At 42.0% G+C, this 19,204-nt stretch overlaps 1 protein-coding gene across 1 annotated transcript in view; it reads left to right on the forward strand.

Moving 5' to 3' along the window:
• The window catches only part of CSMD1 (CUB and Sushi multiple domains 1), a 930,570-nt gene that overhangs the window by 187,966 nt on the left and 723,400 nt on the right, over positions 1 to 19,204 (forward strand). The window contains exon 2 of the mRNA XM_033142996.1: positions 17,578 to 17,794. Within this exon, the coding sequence (XP_032998887.1) occupies positions 17,578 to 17,794 (217 nt within the window). The remainder of the gene's footprint in view (positions 1 to 17,577; positions 17,795 to 19,204) is intronic.

The raw sequence follows: 19,204 nt of genomic DNA on the forward strand, positions 1-19,204 counted from the left end.
CTTTTTAAAACTGTGCATTCTGACAGTTTTGTCTTGCATTTGACAATTTTCTCTTTTGTAATTTATTTTGAAGCATTCAGAACTAAGGTTCTTGGAATAACCTTTGCTGACTTCTGTCCCACATGAAATGTGCATGAATTGATTTCCCTTAATTAGTGGAAGAAGGTTCCAGAAGGCACTATCCTAATCAGTTTGGCCAGAAGCATCCTGAATCGGTACTGCAGTTTCTGTAATGAACTCCAACCTTTCTTATAATGCTTTAGAAAATTGAAATTCTGCTTTCCAATACTGATAAGAAGGACAGGGGGGTAGAAATAAAAGGGTGGAATGCAATGAACTGAATTTCTGCTTGAAAAATTGGATTTCACTCCCCTCCTTCCTCCCAGCATGGTGTAGTGGTTAAGAGTGGTAGACTCGGAATCTGGGGAACTGGGTTCGCGTCTCCGCTCCTCCACATGCAGCTGCTGGGTGACCTTGGGCTAGTCACACTTTTCTGAAGTCTCTCAGCCCCACTCACCTCACAGAGTGTGTGTTGTGGGGAAGGAAGGGAAAGGAGAATGTTAGCCGCTTTGAGACACCTTCGGGTAGTGATAAAGCGGGATATCAAATCCAAACTCCTCCTCCTCCTCCTCCTCTTCTTCTTCTTCTTCTTCTTCTTCTTCTTCTTCTTCTTCTTCTTCTTCCCCTGTAACTCCCATACCGCCCCAAATCTAAACTGGAAGACCTTGTAATTAAAGCAGATTTTTTGGGGGTGCACTGGGGCCTTCACAGAGGAAGGGGAAATACCATTGCATGAACAGAAGTCTGTTCCATTTGCAATCCTATACACAGTGAGCCTTGAGAACTGGGAAGCAGGTGGTAAAACAATGGAGCAACAAGAATGGCATGACAAGACAATCTCTTGGAAGTGAAATGGCAACAACTTTATTGATTACAGATGACACATAACTAAATGGGGCGGGGGGGCAACACAGAAGATAAGTGTCAGAGATGGATCATTGTAGATCTCTGAATTTCCTCTTTGAATACCAAAATAACAGCAATCCATACAATTGTGAATAATGACACACAAACTATTTCCATTACAATTCCTCCCTCAGAGAAAACATGTACAATACAGTTACAGTTGCTCTTAGTTACCCCCAAAATGAATAGGGATCCTATTCTACCAGTGAAATATACTGTAACAATAAAAATAAAAATAAACTTAATATCCATTTCTAAGGACTATTTGTTGCCACCCATCTTTCTCAAGAGACAATGGCATACACCTCTGGGGGTGAAGTCAAACCGCTGGAGAATCCCAGCATCTGTTGTGACTGCAGAGACTCAAAACTCCTGCCTCCCACATTGTTTTTGATGCATTAGCAGCACCAAAGTGACCTCTCTGGGGTGCAAGCCTGGGCATTGTGTTTGGAGGTTCTGGGCTTCCCAGATGACAAGACCTCACAGTCAGTTGAGACTATGTCAGTTGAAGGCACTGTGCCAAGTTGAAACTCCTTTGTCCTAATTGCTTTCTCTTTGAGTTATGAAGGTTATAGAAATATTATGTTCACATGACAATGTGCTGTTTACAATTTATACCTTCCCTTCTGCCCTAGTCAGATAAAATGGCTTTGTTTCAAATAAGCTTTAGAAGATGTGAGCATGGACAGTTCTTGTGGGATGCACCTATAAACCAGAATAATATAGAACCAATAATATTTCTCTCTCCCTCTCATCCCATCATTGGAATCTTGTTAATGAATCATACAAAATTCCAAGAAAAGCTATCAAAATCATCAAAGCTTCAATAAATGTTATGATTACTGAACAGACATGTTGAGAAGTTACATTAATTATGTGTAACGCACCCTTGCAAACAAATGCAATTATCAACTTGCTTTTCAAGTGTGCATTATTAAAGTAAAAAAAGAGAACCTTGTAGAACTAGGATGCGTGGCCAGTAAAATCCAGAGACGATAAAAGCAGTACTATCATCATAAATGTCTACATGCTTTTGTAAAACTTTTCTTAAACAAGCAATTTTCTGTTTAAAATATTAACCTCCTTATAAGTTAAATTCTTCAAAAGATTAATCTTATCTGTCCACAGCCTTCTTTTTTTTAAAAAAGTTATTCACATTTATGTCCTTTTGCTAGTGACCCATTAAATTAATTTTGTACAACATGTTATGGTTGAGATGACTGATTCACTCATGAAACTGGATGCAACTTTATAATAGAAAATGGATGATAATGATAAGATGTGTGAGTAGAATTCAGATTTAAATGCCTTAACACAATGTTTCCCAACCTGGAGGCTGTGACCCACAAATTCAAAATAATTATTGCTTTAAATCAGGGGGGTTTTCCCTGCAGAAACTTGGGGGGACTGAGATCCCTTACCTTTCAAAAATTAAATATTTTTTAAAAAAATTGTTTAGGGTGGGGGAGGCTGGAACGGATATCCATCCAGTGCCTGAGCCAAAAATCCACCTATATCTGTAATCAATAAAGTTGTGGCCATTTCTAAGCCAGATCATTGTCTGCTTGAGTTTTTTTTTTTTTTAATCATATCTTACATTTAGCTACTGCCTGGATGAGGGTGTGGGGTGTGGCACTGTGACTGGGCATGCAACAAACAAACAAAGAAACAAATATTGTGATGAGTTCCCCCACCTTCTTTCAACACAACATCACTGCTTCTAATCCTTAACTTTTGTTGACATATAACACAGTGTTGGCACTTGTAACCATACATCAGAAAGGCTCGAATCTTACATTTTAACACTTGGGAACTACTTTCTGGTGTCAGATTTGGAGAGGGTTCACCATACGGTCCTTATACAAGGAGTTATTTGAGCAGCCTGCACATCAGAAGCGAGCTATAATATTCACTCAAAATGACTTTCTATACCAGCATCCTGCAGCAAAATAATCACAGGATCTGCGACCAGGGTTGACCAATAATTAGGCTAAGTGTGATTTGAAATTTGCTTATGTTTAAGTCATTAAATATTTCTTCGGCTGTGTACACATGTAGCCTTTCAAGCACATGGGGTTGTTTTCCACAGTGTACTTTGTAAAGGGTAAAGGGATCCCTGACCATTAGGTCCAGTTGCGGACAATTCTGGGGTTGCGGCACTCATCTCGCTTTACTTGCCGAGGGAGCCGGCGTACAGCTTCCGGGTCATGTGGCCAGCATGACTAAGCCGCTTCTGGCGAACGAGAGCAGCGCACGGAAACAGCGTTTACCTTCCCACCAGAGCGGTACCTATTTATCTACTTGCACTTTGATGTGCTTTTGAACTGCTAGGTTGGCAGGAGCAGGGACCGGGCAACAGGAGCTCACCCCGTCGCAGGGATTCGAACCGCCGACCTTCTGATCGGCAAGCCCTAGGCTCTGTGGTTTAACCCACAGTGCCACCCGCGTCCCTCTACTTTGCTACATAGTGGCTTGCAATTGGCTCACACCTTCATGCAATAAAGTCATCTAAAGTGACGGTGACTTTACACACAGGTCAGTATGTTTTCCAACTAATGTGAAATGGTGTTCCCTATTCCCCTTCTCTCAATTAGTGATTTCAGATACCTTCAAAAATAATTGCCGTCTCTTAAAAGAGAGAGGCTGGAAACTTGTGTGTTGATATATTGATATATGTATTTCAGTATACAAAGTATACTGTTTCCTATTTTGCCTATTTCACTCATAGATAAGTTGAACATGGTAAGGGGCAGTGGCACAGCCCTGCAATGTTAGCAGGCCTGCTTCAAAAAGTGGAGACCTGAGAAAGCACTCTCAGTCTACACATGCGTGTAGTACTTGGGAAGCGCATTTTCAGCACAAAACAGATTACAAGCAGAACACACTTCAGGTTAACAACCCCACAAAAGGTGCTTGCATCCAACACTGAATGCACATTTTCTTGTGCATCACCCTTTGTCTGTGATAGTATCCTGAAAGATACATTTTTGGAAATGAGGTTATCTAAACGTTGGTTTTCAGGTTACTAAAATGTCTCAGCTACTTAGCTACCATTGAGTATCCTGAGCTTACTAAGGAAGCAATATCTTTGCTGCTGCCATTCAGTAGTGCATATTTTTGCAAGATAGGTTTTTCAGCAATGGTGGTTGTGAGAGAGAGAAAATACAGCAACAGGCTCTGCATCAATAATGATCTGAGATTGTGTCTGATCATCATACCCTCCTACATTGACCTACTTGTTGAAAAATGCAAACTCTGCCATCCCAGTGATGCTTTCCAAAATGTACTTTGCAGTGAAAAAAACTATTTAATATATTCATAGCTTTAGTTTGTTATATCTAACAGTGCTCCTGCAACTGTATGTTTTTGGAATAAATGTTCATAGTTTATGAAGCAATCGCCTGCAATCAAATGATTGGTGTTCTTACATTACAATTTTTTATAAAAAAACCAACCTTGTGAATAACTTTGTAAGTACTGTAAGTATTTTAACAAATTCCACATTAAATAGGGGCACTAAGTAAATTTTTGCTTGGATGCCTCAAGTAATGATTATAAAATAGGCAAACCTGCAGTTAAAATGCATAAAACTGAAAGCTGCTGAAGATCTAAACTCCAGAATTCAAGTGACAATCAATGGGTCACCACAGGCATAGGCAAACTCGGCCCTCCAGATGTTTTGAGACTACAATTCCCATCATCCCTGACCACTGGTCCTGTTAGCTAGGGATGATGGGAGTTGTAGTCCCAAAACATCTAGAGAGCCGAGTTTGCCTATGCCTGGGTCACCATATCAAGTATATTTGAACTTTTGGGTTGCCATATCAGAAAGACTGGGTACCACAGCCTTGACATACCTGTTTTCTATATAGGAGAATGGCACAGAATTGTTCTGTAAACACTTGTTCATTGTTAAAATTGTATTGAGGAGTAAAAAAAAATTGAAATTAGTAATTAGCACAATCACAAGCTTTTCTACTTTAACAGAAAGGCTGTTTGAGCTGCTATAGCTTAAACAGACTAGCATGAGTTTGGCCAAACTTTGGGAGGCAGTGAAAGATAGGCGTGCCTGGTGTGCTCTGGTCCATGGGGGTCATGAAGAGTCGGACACGACTGAACGACTGAACAACAAAAGCTTAAACAGAACGTAGGGTAGTACCCAGTTCAAGTGATTTGCAGTTGTTTTAAGCAGAAGATCAGGTAGGGGCACACTGATGCTAGAATGAAAGACTCACTGAACAATGTGGTTCAGCATAAGAGAGAGAGAACAGTGTGTACAAGTATGCTGGGTCCTATTTGTTTATCCCACCACTATTAAAGAACATTTAAGTCCCAAAACATTTTGGCATCTAAGGCAAACCAAAGAAAAATGTAAACCCCCCCCCCTCCCCACTAGGGAACAAGGGGTAAGTGAAGATCTGCATCAGGCTCTTCTGCCCCTGTGTATCCTGCTGCCTGAAGCAATTGCCTCACCTTGCCTCTTGGGTGAGCCAGGCCTGATATTGCAGCCCCCACAATGATCAGTATAAAGTCTTCCAAAATGCTGGATCCTTTTCAGCTTCTTAAATCCACAGATCTTATGTTTAGCCTCCAGATATGTTTTCTTTCTTTTTAAAAATATTTTTATTCAGCAAATTTAACAAGACAAATTATCAATCAATGTATCCAATGACATTTCCCTCCCCCTGTTCCCCTCCCACCCCTCCCTCTCCCACCCTCCAAAGACTTCCCTCAGCTCCCCTCTCTGGTTTGTTTACACATATTATTTTCTGCCTGTTATAAAATTGTACGTATCATTGCCTTATCTATCATATGTTCTACTTCTAAATTTGTGAGTGTTTATTCAAAACCTGCGAAAGAGTCCAAATCCTGCCTCCAGTTATGTAAAAAGAGTTAAGCATATCCGGTGCCGTGGTTCAAAGATATATCTCTCTCTCTCTCTCTCTCTCTCTCTCTCTCTCTCTCTCTCTCTCTCTCTCCCTCCCCCCTCCTGTTTCCCAGAGTTGCTGACCTTTTTACAGCACTGTCAGCAGCTTTGTGGGGCTAGTGTGGTGTAGTGGTTAAGAGCGATAGTCTCATAATCTGGGGAACCGGGTTTGTGTCTTCACTCCTCCACATGCAGCTGCTGGGTGACCTTGGGCTAGTCACACTTCTTTGAAGTCTCTCAGCCCCACTCACCTCACAGAGTGTTTGTTGTGGGGGAGGAAGGGAAAGGAGAATGTTAGCCGCTTTGAGACTCCTTCGGGTAGTGATAAAGCGGGATATCAAATCCAAACTCTTCTTCTTCTTCTTCTTCTTCTTCTTCTTCTTCTTCTTCTTCTTCTTCTTCTTCTTCTCCAACGGGGAAGAGGCGGAGGCTCCAGGCGTGCAGCTTCCGCCTCTTCCCTGGAACCCGTGCAATGGTGGCCATGGCAGGCGGAGGCTCCAGGTGCGGCACTGATTCGGCGTGGTGGGCGAGGGCAGTGAGCTGATGCCAGGATGCACCGAGTCCAGCCTTTGCCTCTTCCCAGGCACCCTCCAGAACCTGGCACGAACTTGGCGCCCTGGTGCCCTGCACCACTTGCCTCTAGGGCAAGATGTCCCTGAGACCAACCCTGCTGTGCTGATACTTTGGCTTTGTACAGGGGCAAAATAACCTAAATAGCAGGTGTGTGGGATTTTGTCTCTATTTTTTTTAAAAAATGAAGTACTCTTTGTTCAAACACTCATTATACATCAGTGTGATTGGGCTGCAACTATAAACTGAAATTATAATCTCAGTTCTGTTTTCAACACAATGAAACTGAAAATAATAATAAATCAGCAATCACATAAACATCAAGGTAATGAAAAAAATTAAGACACGGCAAAATGTGATTTGCAGAAGGAGTACATTTTAAAATAGATGCAATTCAGTTTATCCCCACCTTGGAATAATTCCAATCGAAGTCAATGGGACTTGCTTTTGTGTAGAAATGTAGATGATTGTGCTGATAGCGTTCTTATATCTATGATTTTGGGTTTTGTGCCCTCAGCTACTGGAGAACAAATGTATGAGTGACCTTATCTTTCATATCAGGTTTTATCTCCTCATTCCTTGGGCTGCTCTGATAGGTAACATTAGTATTTAAAAAAAATACTCTGCAAGAAAATGGTAATTCCTCTTAAAATGGTGTGTGCTTACATTACACTTGTTATCCTAGGTCAGGACCAAGTCAGATTGAGATGCTTCAGGAATCAAAACTGAACCCAAATAGCATCTGAAAAAGTTCACTCTAGGGCATGAAAATTTATGCTACAATTAAGTGCCTCAGGACTCTTTACTGGTCAAGCCTAACTTAGATGTTATTTGAAGCTAACAGATGTTGGAATTAATTACACCAATACAGAGAACAGCCATGGAAAATATATATTTTTAATCTGTAAATTTCACAGCTTTAAGATTAACGCTTCCAGTTTATGCACCAGAAATTCCTATTGTGAATACAATGTCACATTACTAAATTATAATGCCATGGACTTAAAGGCAGCTGTGTTTGTTGGTGTTGCTGGAAAACAATGAAAATTTGGTTTAAATGTTTAGAGGGCATGCTAAAGTTGTAAAATTTACACAGGGTGTAGTATTTAGGATTAATTTTACTTTATTTTTAACATGCAACCTTAGCTTTAAATACTTTGCTTCTAGGATATGTACGTGTTCCCTTGGCTCTCCTTAAACGTAAGGGATTCAATCCCAACTTCATTACACTTAGAGCAGAGGACCCATTGAAATCAAGTCCAACTGATTGCAATGGATCTAAGCATGATGGGAAGTCTGGATTTAACTCAAGGTTATTTGGATTCATAAAGCTGCTTTGGTGGCAAAAAGGATTGTACTTTCATTCTTATATGGCACAATGTTCCATGAGTGGTATCCAACATGGCAGCCCGTTTGCACTGAGGACTGCTGCTCACACAAATCAGATTTTCTCTTTCTCTCCTTTTCCATGCAGTCCCATGTGTGCTCTCTCTGGAGGGTTGAGGACCCCCCAGAACAAATTTTAGGGCTACATCTGAGGCTGCAGGGGAAGAAGAGTCAAGCAAGTCTTGCAGCGACTGGCATGACATGGGATTTCATCCTCTATTTTGGAGGACACTGACTCTGCTGACTGGGATACCTCTGCTGCTGGAGTTCCACTTTGCCTCTTGTGACCACGTTGTTTCCTTTTTCTTTCTCTACAGCCAGCCTTTTTCTCTTTTGTCTCTTATTATATATGACAGCCTATTATTGTAACCTACTACTACTTCTCTTTTCTTTTATTGGACAGGGAAGGAGCAGATAAGTTGTGCAGGCCATCACTATTATTTGATTAGGGAGGAGACATCCTGTGGCTATGTATGATGTATCCAAACACTGTGAATTAGCTGTGCACTGTCCCCTTAGCCTTCAAAAACCAAGCAAGCATCAAGAAACCCCATCCCTCATTAAGAGTGTGAGTCCTATGCTTACCAACCAGCTGTATTCCCAATTTAATAAACTTGTCAGTTACCAACACTTGTATGGAGGATGAATCGATAGTCCAGGCTCAAGAGACAATACAGTAGTCAGTTTTACTAATACACTGCTTCAGAAGCCAGCATATAAGAGGACATTGTAGAATAACTTGATACAACATAGGTAAAGGTAAAGGACCCCTGTACGGTTAAGTCCCATCAAAGGTGACTATGAGGTGCAGTGCTCATTTTGCTTCAGGCCAAGAGAGCTGGCATTTGTCCACAGACAGCTTTCCGGATCATGTGGCCAGCATGGCTAAAGCACTTCTGGCACAATGGAACACCGTGACAGAAACTAGAGCACATGGAAATGCTGTTTACCTTCCTGCCACAGTGGTACCTAGTTATCTACTTGCACTAGTGTGCTTTCGAACTACTAGGTTGGCAGGAGCTGGGACAGAGCAACAGGAGCTCAGCACCGTTGTGCAGATTCGAACCGCTGACCTTCTGATTGGCAAGCCCAAGAGACTCAGTGGTTTAGACCACAGTGCCACCTGTGTTCCATTGATACAATATATGGTATCTGAAGAAGTATGCTCACTGTTTAATAGGGGAGCATTTCAGGCAGAGATCTTTGGTTTGATAACAGCGGTATTTGAAGTTCCAAAAAGGGGGGGTGTTCCTATTTTCACAGAATGTGTGCTACCCAATGCAAAATTCTCACTGCAAGTCATGGTGACATAGCATCCATTACAATTAGCATGATGTCCATCTGAATGCAGGGATACTATTCATAAAGTTGACAATTACCAACATTTTTTATTATTAAAGCACATAAAAGAAGTGTAATGCTTTATGCAAACGGTTTTATGGTGTTGTGGTTGCTTAGCAACCAGAAGGCAGCATGATAGAGAAGAAGAACAAGGGCTGAAGGAAATAAAGGGCTGCTTTTCAGTGAAACAGAATCACCATTTGTACAATATCAAAGTCATGATCATAGACTATTTCTTATTTTCACACAAACATTTCTTCTGATATCAAATTAGCATATTAGAGAGATATCAATAGCTATTAGTCATGATATCTATATATTGCCAGTATCTGATTTCTAGGGAATTGCTCTTTGTAGGCTTCCCATGGATATTAGTTGGCCACTGTGAAAATTGAACGCTGTACTAGATGGGTGACTTTGGTCTCATACCACAGGATATTTCTTATGTTCTTACCTGTTGTATACATCTAGGAGTATCTAAATTGTGCCTCTTCGCTAAGGTCCCTACAGTGTTCGTTGATGTCACAAATCTATACCAAAACCAGAACGTTTATATCAAGCCTTCAAAGGTTCTTATCCAGAAGGTGTTACCAGATATTGGCGGTCCCCACAAAAACTATCCTTTATAATCAAGGGTATATTCTGAAAATATACGTAGGTTGGGATTCAGCTAATGAGTCCTGTTGTTGGAAGCCTTGCAGAAGGATTTCTGTTTGTGATATATGTCTTCCAACTTTGTCTCCTCCACCTCCATTCCTCAAAATTGGCTTGGGTGAGTAGGCACAACCTTCAGAGCAGCATTGGTGGGTGGCGGGTGGGAAGAGAGAGGTACATTGTTCTGCCTGGCAAGCCAAAATGCTTGTCCTGATGGAAAGATCACCTTAGTGCAACATCAAATTCCTCCCATAGGATTCTTAAATGGCTAAAGTATGTGATGTCTTTCCTCCAGGCACCTGTATTTTACTATGAGCTGCACAGAAGTTTTTTTTTTTGGGGGGGGGAATATGTGACTACGGGGAAACGCTTTCCATAAATGGTGGATATTCCAAGTGAGCTGAAGGGTTAATAAGTCTTAATTAATTAATTATACCCCGTCCGTGTGGCTGGGTTTTCCCAGCCACTCTGGGCAGCTCCCAACAGAATATTAAAAACCACAATAAAATATCAAACATTAAAAACTTCCCTAAACAGGTTGCTGCTTTCAGATGTCATCTAAAAGACAGATAGTTGTTTCTTTCCTTGACATTTGATGGGAGGGCGTTTAATTTTTCAGGGAAAAAAAATAAAGGCATAAATACCAAAAGGTCACAGAGCACAGCATACACATGAAAACAAAAAAGGAATGTTTTTATAAGTTGAGGCCGATGACTGCAGAGTTAACAATCATATACAAAATGTGCATCGTGTGGAAATGAAATTCTTGGGGGGGGGGAGAGAGAGATTAATATTGAACTGATAACGCTGTACTGAAGAATGGTAATTTATCAATCAACATTTACCAATAAATGAATCTAATAGCGTTTGGCCATCAGACCTGCATATTTGTACACAGTCAATTTGTTGATCACAGCTAAATTTCTCCCTTTTTGTGTGCCACTGAACAGATTGGGTGGCCAGCTCTACAATTAAGGCAGAATGAGCCAGCTGCCTCAGGCAGACTATTCAGGGCATCATGAAAGGGTATCGAATTGTTAGCATTTATATCAGATTTTTCTCCCTGTATAAAAAATAGTCCCTTAGAACCTGAGGGTTGAACATAGAAATAGTGCTCAAGTTTTTGATATTTTTAGAAACACCTAGGAAACATTTCCCTTCACAATTTGAATCCCAAAATATGCACCAGATGTGGTCTTCTCAGAGACAGGATAGAGTGTCATAGCCTAAGGATAGCCCTTACCAGTTGTCTGAACTGAAAAAAGTGCAATTCTATTAGCATAGTGTTATTGTCACATTCACAGCAAAGAAGAGATAATAATTGCTGCTCTGTATAAATCATGGGTAGGCAAACTAAGGCCCGGGGCCCGGATCTGTCCCAATCGCCTTCTAAATCCGGCCCGCGGACAGTCCAGGAATCAGTGTGTTTTTACATGAGTAGAATGTGTCCTTTTATTTAAAGTACATCTCTGGGTTATTTGTGGGACCTGCCTGGTGTTTTTACATGAGTAGAATGTGTGCTTTTATTTAAAATGCATCTCTGGGTTATTTGTGGGGCATAGGAATTCATTCATTTATTTTTTTCAAAATATAGTCCGGCCCCTAACAAGGTCTGAGGGACAGTGGACCGGCCCCCTGCTGAAAAAGTTTGTATAGTCACTATATGAAGATGGACAGCAGAATCGTGCCTCCTCTTCCTGTCTGTGAAATATATGCATAAAATCCAAATAAAACCAACAGCAGACAGTAAACAGTGCCAGGGGTATACACAATGGCTTGTTCAATAAACAGCCCTTTGAGTCAGCGGAACAGCTTCTACTGAGCAATAGGACTTACCGCATCCCCCTGTGCACCCCCTAAATTCATTCTGGGGGTTGTCCCAACTGTCCAGAGCAGATTTTGGGGCAATGTGGGATGCACACATTGGGAAGAGAGTGAGGAAACTTCATTTATGCACGTGGATGTCATCCTGCTGGTACATGGTTTTTTAGTTGAATATTGCCTAATATATAGAATGGTCCAATATCCTAGTTGACGGAAGCCTGAGCAAACAAACATGTTTAAAACAAGATATATGTAAGAATCCTACTATAGCAAGAAGAATGAATCCCTCTGCAGGGAAGGACTGTCCCCATTCAGTCACTTAGCAACATACGTATTGTAAAATGAGACATCACTAGCAAGGCCTCATCCAGGGGGCGGAGGAAGCCTCTTGGCCACCCAGTGCAGCAAATGCTGCGCAGAGGCACCCCCCTGGGGGCGGAGCATCCTGACACGTGTGTCGTGACGTCCTGATGCGTGCGTCGTGACGTCATGGCGCATGTCGGGACGGACTGTGCATGCGCGGAAATGCCACGCATGAGCAGTCCCTCCGGGCCAGCGCTGCTGCTCCTGCAGCGACCGAGCGAGCCGCCGGACGAGCGGTGGCTCGTGGGGCTGTCCCGTCCATTCGTAAAGCAGCATGGACAGGGTGCTGGGCGGCGGGGTTCGGCTTGGGGAGTGGCGGGAGGGGCCGTCGAGTGTCACCCCCTCCCCTGGAAACTGGGGTACCCCGCCCCCATCACCCCTCCCTTGCTATGCCACTGGCCTCATCTGATGATGAAGAAGAGGAGTTTGGACTTGATATCCCGCCTTTCACTCCCCTTAAGGAGTCTCAAAGTGGCTAACAATCTCCTTTCTCTTCCTCCCCAACAACAAACACTCTGTGAGGTGAGTGAGGCTGAGAGACTTCAGAGAAGTGTGACTAGCCCAAGGTCATCCAGCATGGTTCACCAGATCACGAGTCTACCGCTCTTAACCACTATACCATGCTGGCTCTTGATGGTCTTAATGTTCTGGGAAGGTCTGAAAGAGAAAAGCTATAGCCTAGTCCTGAATTGGGATGTATAGGGTTTTAGGCAAGGGGCATGTTGTGCTCTATCTTGGGTGGTCTGTCCACCCTGCATCAGGTCTCACCTGTTGCTCCTAGAAGTTTGCATCCAATGAAACTGGGTGCTGGAGAATTCAAGGCAGACAAAAATAAGTATTTCTTCACCCAGCACATAGTTAAACTATGGAATTCACTCCCACAGTAGGTAGCATTGGCCACCAGCTTGTGTAGCTTCAAAGGAGGATAAGGCCAACTTGTGGAGGAATTAGACTCACAATGGCTACTGGCCATCCTGGTTCTGTTTTATCTCCTTTGTTGCTAGAAGTGTGCCTTTAAATACCAGTTGCTGGGAATTGCAGCTGAGCAGAGTGTAGTTATGCTCAGGTTCTTCTTGTGGGCTTCGCATAAACATCTGGCAGGCCACTGTAAGAATGGGATGCTGGGTTAGATAGGCCATTGACCTGATCAGATAGGGTCAAGAGAACACTTGGGGCATGACTGGCTACCATGAGTCTTCTCCCCTGTATTTGCATTCACTGTGCATGGAGATACCATGGAGCACCGCTTTAGAAGACAGAGAATAAGGGAGCTGACTCTGCTGTGGCAGTACTCCGTTCCTCATTATGCAACAAGAAGGAAGCATTCATATAATGTAGCTTGTTGCAGCTTCCTATTGCCAGCTGAGAGTTCTCGTCCCTTGCTTCAAGCTATGTTTAACAGGATATAAATACATTTTTAGGAACTACTTAATTATAAAAGGCATTACATTTAGGGAAAGAAATGTGGCAGTATCTGCATTATAATGGCTTGGTTTGAACAATTGGCAGATATGCTAGGAAATCCTTCTCTTTTTAAAGGCCTACTGAATTCCCACAGCTTTAATATCTATTCATTAGAGTTGCTGATTTAAATTTAGTAGAAAATGGCTGCTTATTAGTCCTTAGTTTTAACCTGCAAATCCTTTTTTTATTGAATCCTTTATGCTGAGATTTGGAAACTCCCACAAGCATTTGACAGCATTTCAGTAGAGGATTTAGACTTAGAGACCTATTCATAGGAAGTTTTAAAATAAAAATAAAAATTGTAGCCTGGAATAATTTTTTGTTTTGGGTATAACAGCAAGTGTTGGGATTATATTTGTGCCTGAACTGCATGTGAGATCCCAAGCATTGTGCACAGAACATCGCCCCCCTCCCAACTTTTCTCTGTGCAGACATTTTATTCATTACAAAACAGATTGATTTTTAAGCCTCAGTGTAATTCTAAGATTCGGCATATCTGTATTTGTGGGATTAATGAGCTCAGCAAGATGGATAGAAAAACTGTTTGTCATAAATCAAGGCTTCTTGGTAAGGGTTTGCCTGTTAATAAGCTGCCTGCCCTCATATGGTTCTGCAGGGTATATACTATACAATCTCAGAGCAAAGCCCTGCTAAGCAAAGTCTTAGATTTCAGTCGTGACTGGAAGTTGTAGAAAACGAGGGTTTTATTGACTGCCTAATTTAGGAGCCATGCACATACTGTAGTCCAGTATCAACACTTTCTGCTAAAAAAAGTCAATATCTTATACTTTGCATTGAAATATGGTGTCTGTGCCTTCATGTTCATAAAATGTATGCCTGAATAGTACTTTCATTTATTAAAATGGGTATCCTACTTTCCCCCTAAGAACTAAGGGCAATGTGCATAAGAGAAAGGATGTCCTGCATTTCTTCTTCACAAAAAAATATCATGATATAGGTTAGAATGAGAGGGGCGTGCGCTTGGCTCAGGGTCACCCACCGAAAATCAACTTGCCTCAGAAAGAATTCAGACCCCCAGGGGTCTTCCCAGTCCCGCACTGAGTCCACTACAACACAACCGGCACAATGCAGCACTCCTGACTGAAGACATGATCAAACATTTTAGCACCTAAACTGAAGCTTGAAGTTTGGTAATTAAGGTTTTACTGAAGTCCCAGCATGGGGTTTGGCTATTCCAGGAACAACATACTCAGCATTAGCAATATTAATGTGATCACACCAAGCCACATTACTTATTCCCGCTGGCTGTTATTGCTGGAGAAGCTGTCGCAATAGAGAGATAGGAGAGAGAGATGTTCAAGATTTAATTTGTGCTGAAGCTCAGCCCGCAAATTTTCTCAGTCAGGGTCCAGCCTTGCAAATAAGTCAAATAAAAGAGGGTGCCATGGGCTGTGTATGGAGTGTATGCACACAAGTAGGAGTTTGGATCGGGGCTGCTCCGGTAGTCAGTGTGAAGCCTCCTTTCCCAGCTGAGGGTATTTTTTAAATACCATGGTGATTTTAAAAAATGCATAAAATTAACACTGAAAAACCTTTGCAATAACTGAACTTTATAAACCGCTGGAGGCCTGGTCGTCCTCTTATATACCTGCTGGGATTGACAAGGCATCTGACCCTGACCAATTCACCAATTAACAGATTAGGATTTGTTTTCTACCATTCCTTAAAAATAAATATAATTTTGGTTACTGAGGACAAACAAGATTGTACAAAAACAAGATTGGGTGCAGGCCTGGCCAGGACCTAGGCATCCTGACTGTGACAAAGGTGACCTGTGTGCTTGCTTGCTTGCTTGCTTGATTAACAGCTGTTGGGAACTTCAGGGTCCCTGCTCTCCCTTCTTATGGTCTTTGTATTGGACCTGGAGACTCCAATAAAGAGCATCCCATGTCAAGAAGGAGGTCAAGTGGGCACCCTATCAAATGACAGGGCAGGAGCTATGCAGAGCAGGCAGGGCCTTTTTACTGTTGGTGCCCATTGTATGCCTCGCTCTTCCCAGACCTGCTCTCCTTTGGCCTGTATTTTGGAGCTTTATAATTTAGGAAGATTTTGGAAGAACTGGTTGACAAGTCTTAACAGTTGCTGACGTATGAGCAGATTTTATTTGTTGCTATTCTGGGCTTCTGATGCACCAGGGTTTACACCAGCATAATAGAGTTGGCCAGGATACCAGAAGGGATACAATTTACAAGCTTTCTCCATTATCTGCATAGCAGGGGGTGTTCAGTCAACAGTGCAAAGGCTGAGCTGAAGCATTCCCTGTTGGTTACCTTCTTTCAGCAAAGGGGTCGCTGCTTGGTAGTACCCAATTGGTTAGCTGTCAGATTCTGGAGCTCCCTATTGGTGGCTCTTAAGTAATTCACAAAATACAGAGTCCATTCATAAAACACAGTGTTCATTCATAAAGCAGTAGGCTAACATAAATCTCCATTGCTACATATTGGGTGTATATTTCAGTGGTTGAACGTACAGGTTTATGGCTATGCTGTAGTGTAGTGCTTATGCGACTGTGAATAAAAGCTGGGCTCATTGTCTCGGGGTTTGGGGGGGGGAAGAGGTGACAAAACTGATTTCCAATAAGTGCCCCCCTTTATTTCCATAACAAGTCCTTGAGTCTGTACTTTGAATAGTGACACCAGGGACCTAGAAGGGGCAGGGCTTATCAATCCAACCTCTGCACAGTCTCATCAGGACTGACCTTAAGGCAATTGGAGTAATTTGGCCAAATTGGGCCTGCCTGCATGCTGCTCCTAAGGGGGTCCCTGCACCAGGGCAATCTAGATGGATTTTATTTATATCTATAAGATTTGCGGACTTTGGCTGTGAACTGGGGCCCTACAAAAAAAAAAAATTCAAGTTGTGCCCCACTACTTCAAATTGGGCCCCACTTGCTAGCCCTGAGTCTCATAGTTGCTGGGCCTGAGTTGCCATGCCCTTGCATGAAGTCTTAGGTTTACAATTTTGGGAGAGGGGAGACTGCGGCACTGGGGAACAGGCAGGGTGGCGAGGCCCCCTAGATTTAGAGGCCCAAGTTGTCCTGCCCTCACATGAAGTCTTGGGTTTGCAATTTTGGGAGAGTGGAGACTGCCCGCTGGGGAGCAGATGGGCTGGTGAGGCCGCCTAGATTTAGAGGCCCTAGGCTTCAGCCTAATTAGCCCATACATTAATCCAGCACTGGGTCAAGGCAGCGGCTGCCCCTCTGCCACTGCCATCGCTGCAGCATCAACGTCCCAAACGTGTACTGTAGTATTTATTTACTTATTTATTTATTTAGCCATGCCCTCCCTAGCCGTCCAGATTGGTCGACCCAAGGAATGATGCAGCCAGGGACTCCCTAATGGTGTGGGGGCTAGCCATGCCCCCCACACAGAGGGAAAAGCTCGTGACGAGTCCCCAAAAATGAAATGGCTTGGGTGGGCCGGTGCTTGGGGCCTGCAAGAGATTGCTTTTTCAAAATTGCCGGGGGGGGGGCTATTTGAAACTAGCCCGAGGGCCGCAAGTGGCCCCCGGGCTGGACTTTGGACATTCCTGTTCTAAATGTTCTTTCAAAGACTGAAGCACAACAATTGGATTTTGCATCATTACCAATGCATCATCCACAAACATATTAACTTTATGTTCAACATTTCCTATTTTCACTCCCTTCACAGAAGCATCTGCATGTAGTTGTATAGCTAAGATCTCTATCACCATTGCAAAAAGCAGGTTCTGAAGCTTTAATTTTTTAAAAAAACAAACAAACCTAACATTATCCTACTGTAACTCAAGGGTACACGAGAAAAGGACAAATTAATCTGAAACTTGTAAACAATCTAACAGCTACTGTTATACTAAAGAAAAATACCTGTTAGATAGCTCACTCAGGACTGTTCAAATAAACATGCTGTTAGATGGTTTGACACATGCCATGGAATGCTGAGTTTTCAATATTTCTTTTCATGTTTCCTATGATAATTAGAAAATATATATATATATTTAAAACTAGGTAAAAAGAAATATTAAAATTGTAAAGCACAGCTGTTCTCACTTTTTTATTCTCTCTCTTTCTCTTTGTTTTTCAGGTCAGAACTGTGGAGGGTTAGTACAGGGTCCAAATGGTACAATAGAAAGCCCAGGATTTCCTCATGGCTATCCAAATTATGCCAATTGCACATGGATCATTATCACAGGAGAGCGTAACAGGATACAATTATCATTTCATACGTTTGCCCTTGAAGAAGATTTTGATATTTTGTCTGTTTATGATGGGCAACCACAGCAAGGAAACCTGAAAGTGAGGTAAAGTTATTCATGGCTACACTTACACTGTTTATAAGACTTCTGTTTCGTAAACAATTAGTGGTTCGCAGCAATTAATATCCACATGTGTTCTACTTTTCATATTGACAAAGAGATGGATTGATGCTTGTTGAAAGTCAAATGATCTGTTTCTCCTGATTTTCAGCTATAACAGTCACAGTTGCCATTATTTCTCTACATTTTCTCTTCTTCAGAAATGATTGTCAAGTGCCGGCGGGGAAAAGCATTGTTAAGTTAATGTCTGACTACTCTTGCTTATATAGAAAAGCTTATTGTGTTTCAAAAACAAATTTGGTAATTTCAGTAACATGTAAAATGGGGACAATATAGCAAATAGCACATTCAGTTGCCTCATTGTTCAACTGCCCCCTCCGAAAGAAAAATATTGTAGAAGGGAAATAAAGGAGACTCATGTACTGTGTTTCTTGCAAAAAGGCTTGGTGCATTGGTTTTGAGCTTGGTATGTGCTTTTGATCATACAGTTCTCTCATTTCCCTGTATCCCAGATACAAGGATATCCTTGGAATATGTAACCAAAGAGTGAGGACTGAGTGAGGATGTCATATTACAAATGTATATGAATGCAGTATGATGCTGTGTTTCTGAAGACCTCTTTAAATAGCAATCCACATAGCAACAGTCTCCATGGATGAAGCCTTTTGCATGCACTAGCTTACTGTGCAGATTGGGTGGTATTTATGTCACCACTTGCTGTGGAGAAAAGGGCTTGATTTACACGGGAAGGCAGTGCCCAGGAGTGGCAGGCCTCTGCCATGGTAATTGTTTTAAATGTGAACCCTTCTCCAGTTGGTGAACATATTGTGTTGTTCCTGCATGCTTGCTTTGCATGAGTGGTTAAAAACACTTGATGTATATGTCCTAACTTTGCTGCTCCAATGCTAGGTTGGCCAGCCTCATATTTTGACCATTTATATTGTGGCCATTATTTCCCACCATACCTGCTACTTCCTGAAAAGCCAACAAAAATTGCCTACACCCAGGCTGCTTCAAATACCACTTTTGGTCCATTCGGATACTCTTGCTAGTTGTGATTAGTTTGGTATATCCACCAACCAGGGCCTTAGTTTCAGTCCACCTAGTTACATTTATTCTGAAAGGTGCAGGCTTTTTCTTGTTGTTGTTGTTGTTTGAATCATTTCAAAGACAAGCATATTTTTAATGCTACTTTTCCTGTTGCTGACTTTAGGACTTTTGGCATTAATGTTTAATGTTTTATGCTTTACAAATTTTGTGTGCATTTTCAAATTGTTATCCACAGTATGGTCACCTTGCTTGCTGCAAAATGTACTAAAAGCATGGTGAAGAAATCCTCATTCATTTTAACACTTAGGCTGTATACCAGAATCCGAATTCAGTACTTCCAATATG

This window comes from Lacerta agilis, chromosome 3, assembly GCF_009819535.1.
Source record: "Lacerta agilis isolate rLacAgi1 chromosome 3, rLacAgi1.pri, whole genome shotgun sequence".
Classification (NCBI taxonomy): domain Eukaryota; kingdom Metazoa; phylum Chordata; class Lepidosauria; order Squamata; family Lacertidae; genus Lacerta; species Lacerta agilis.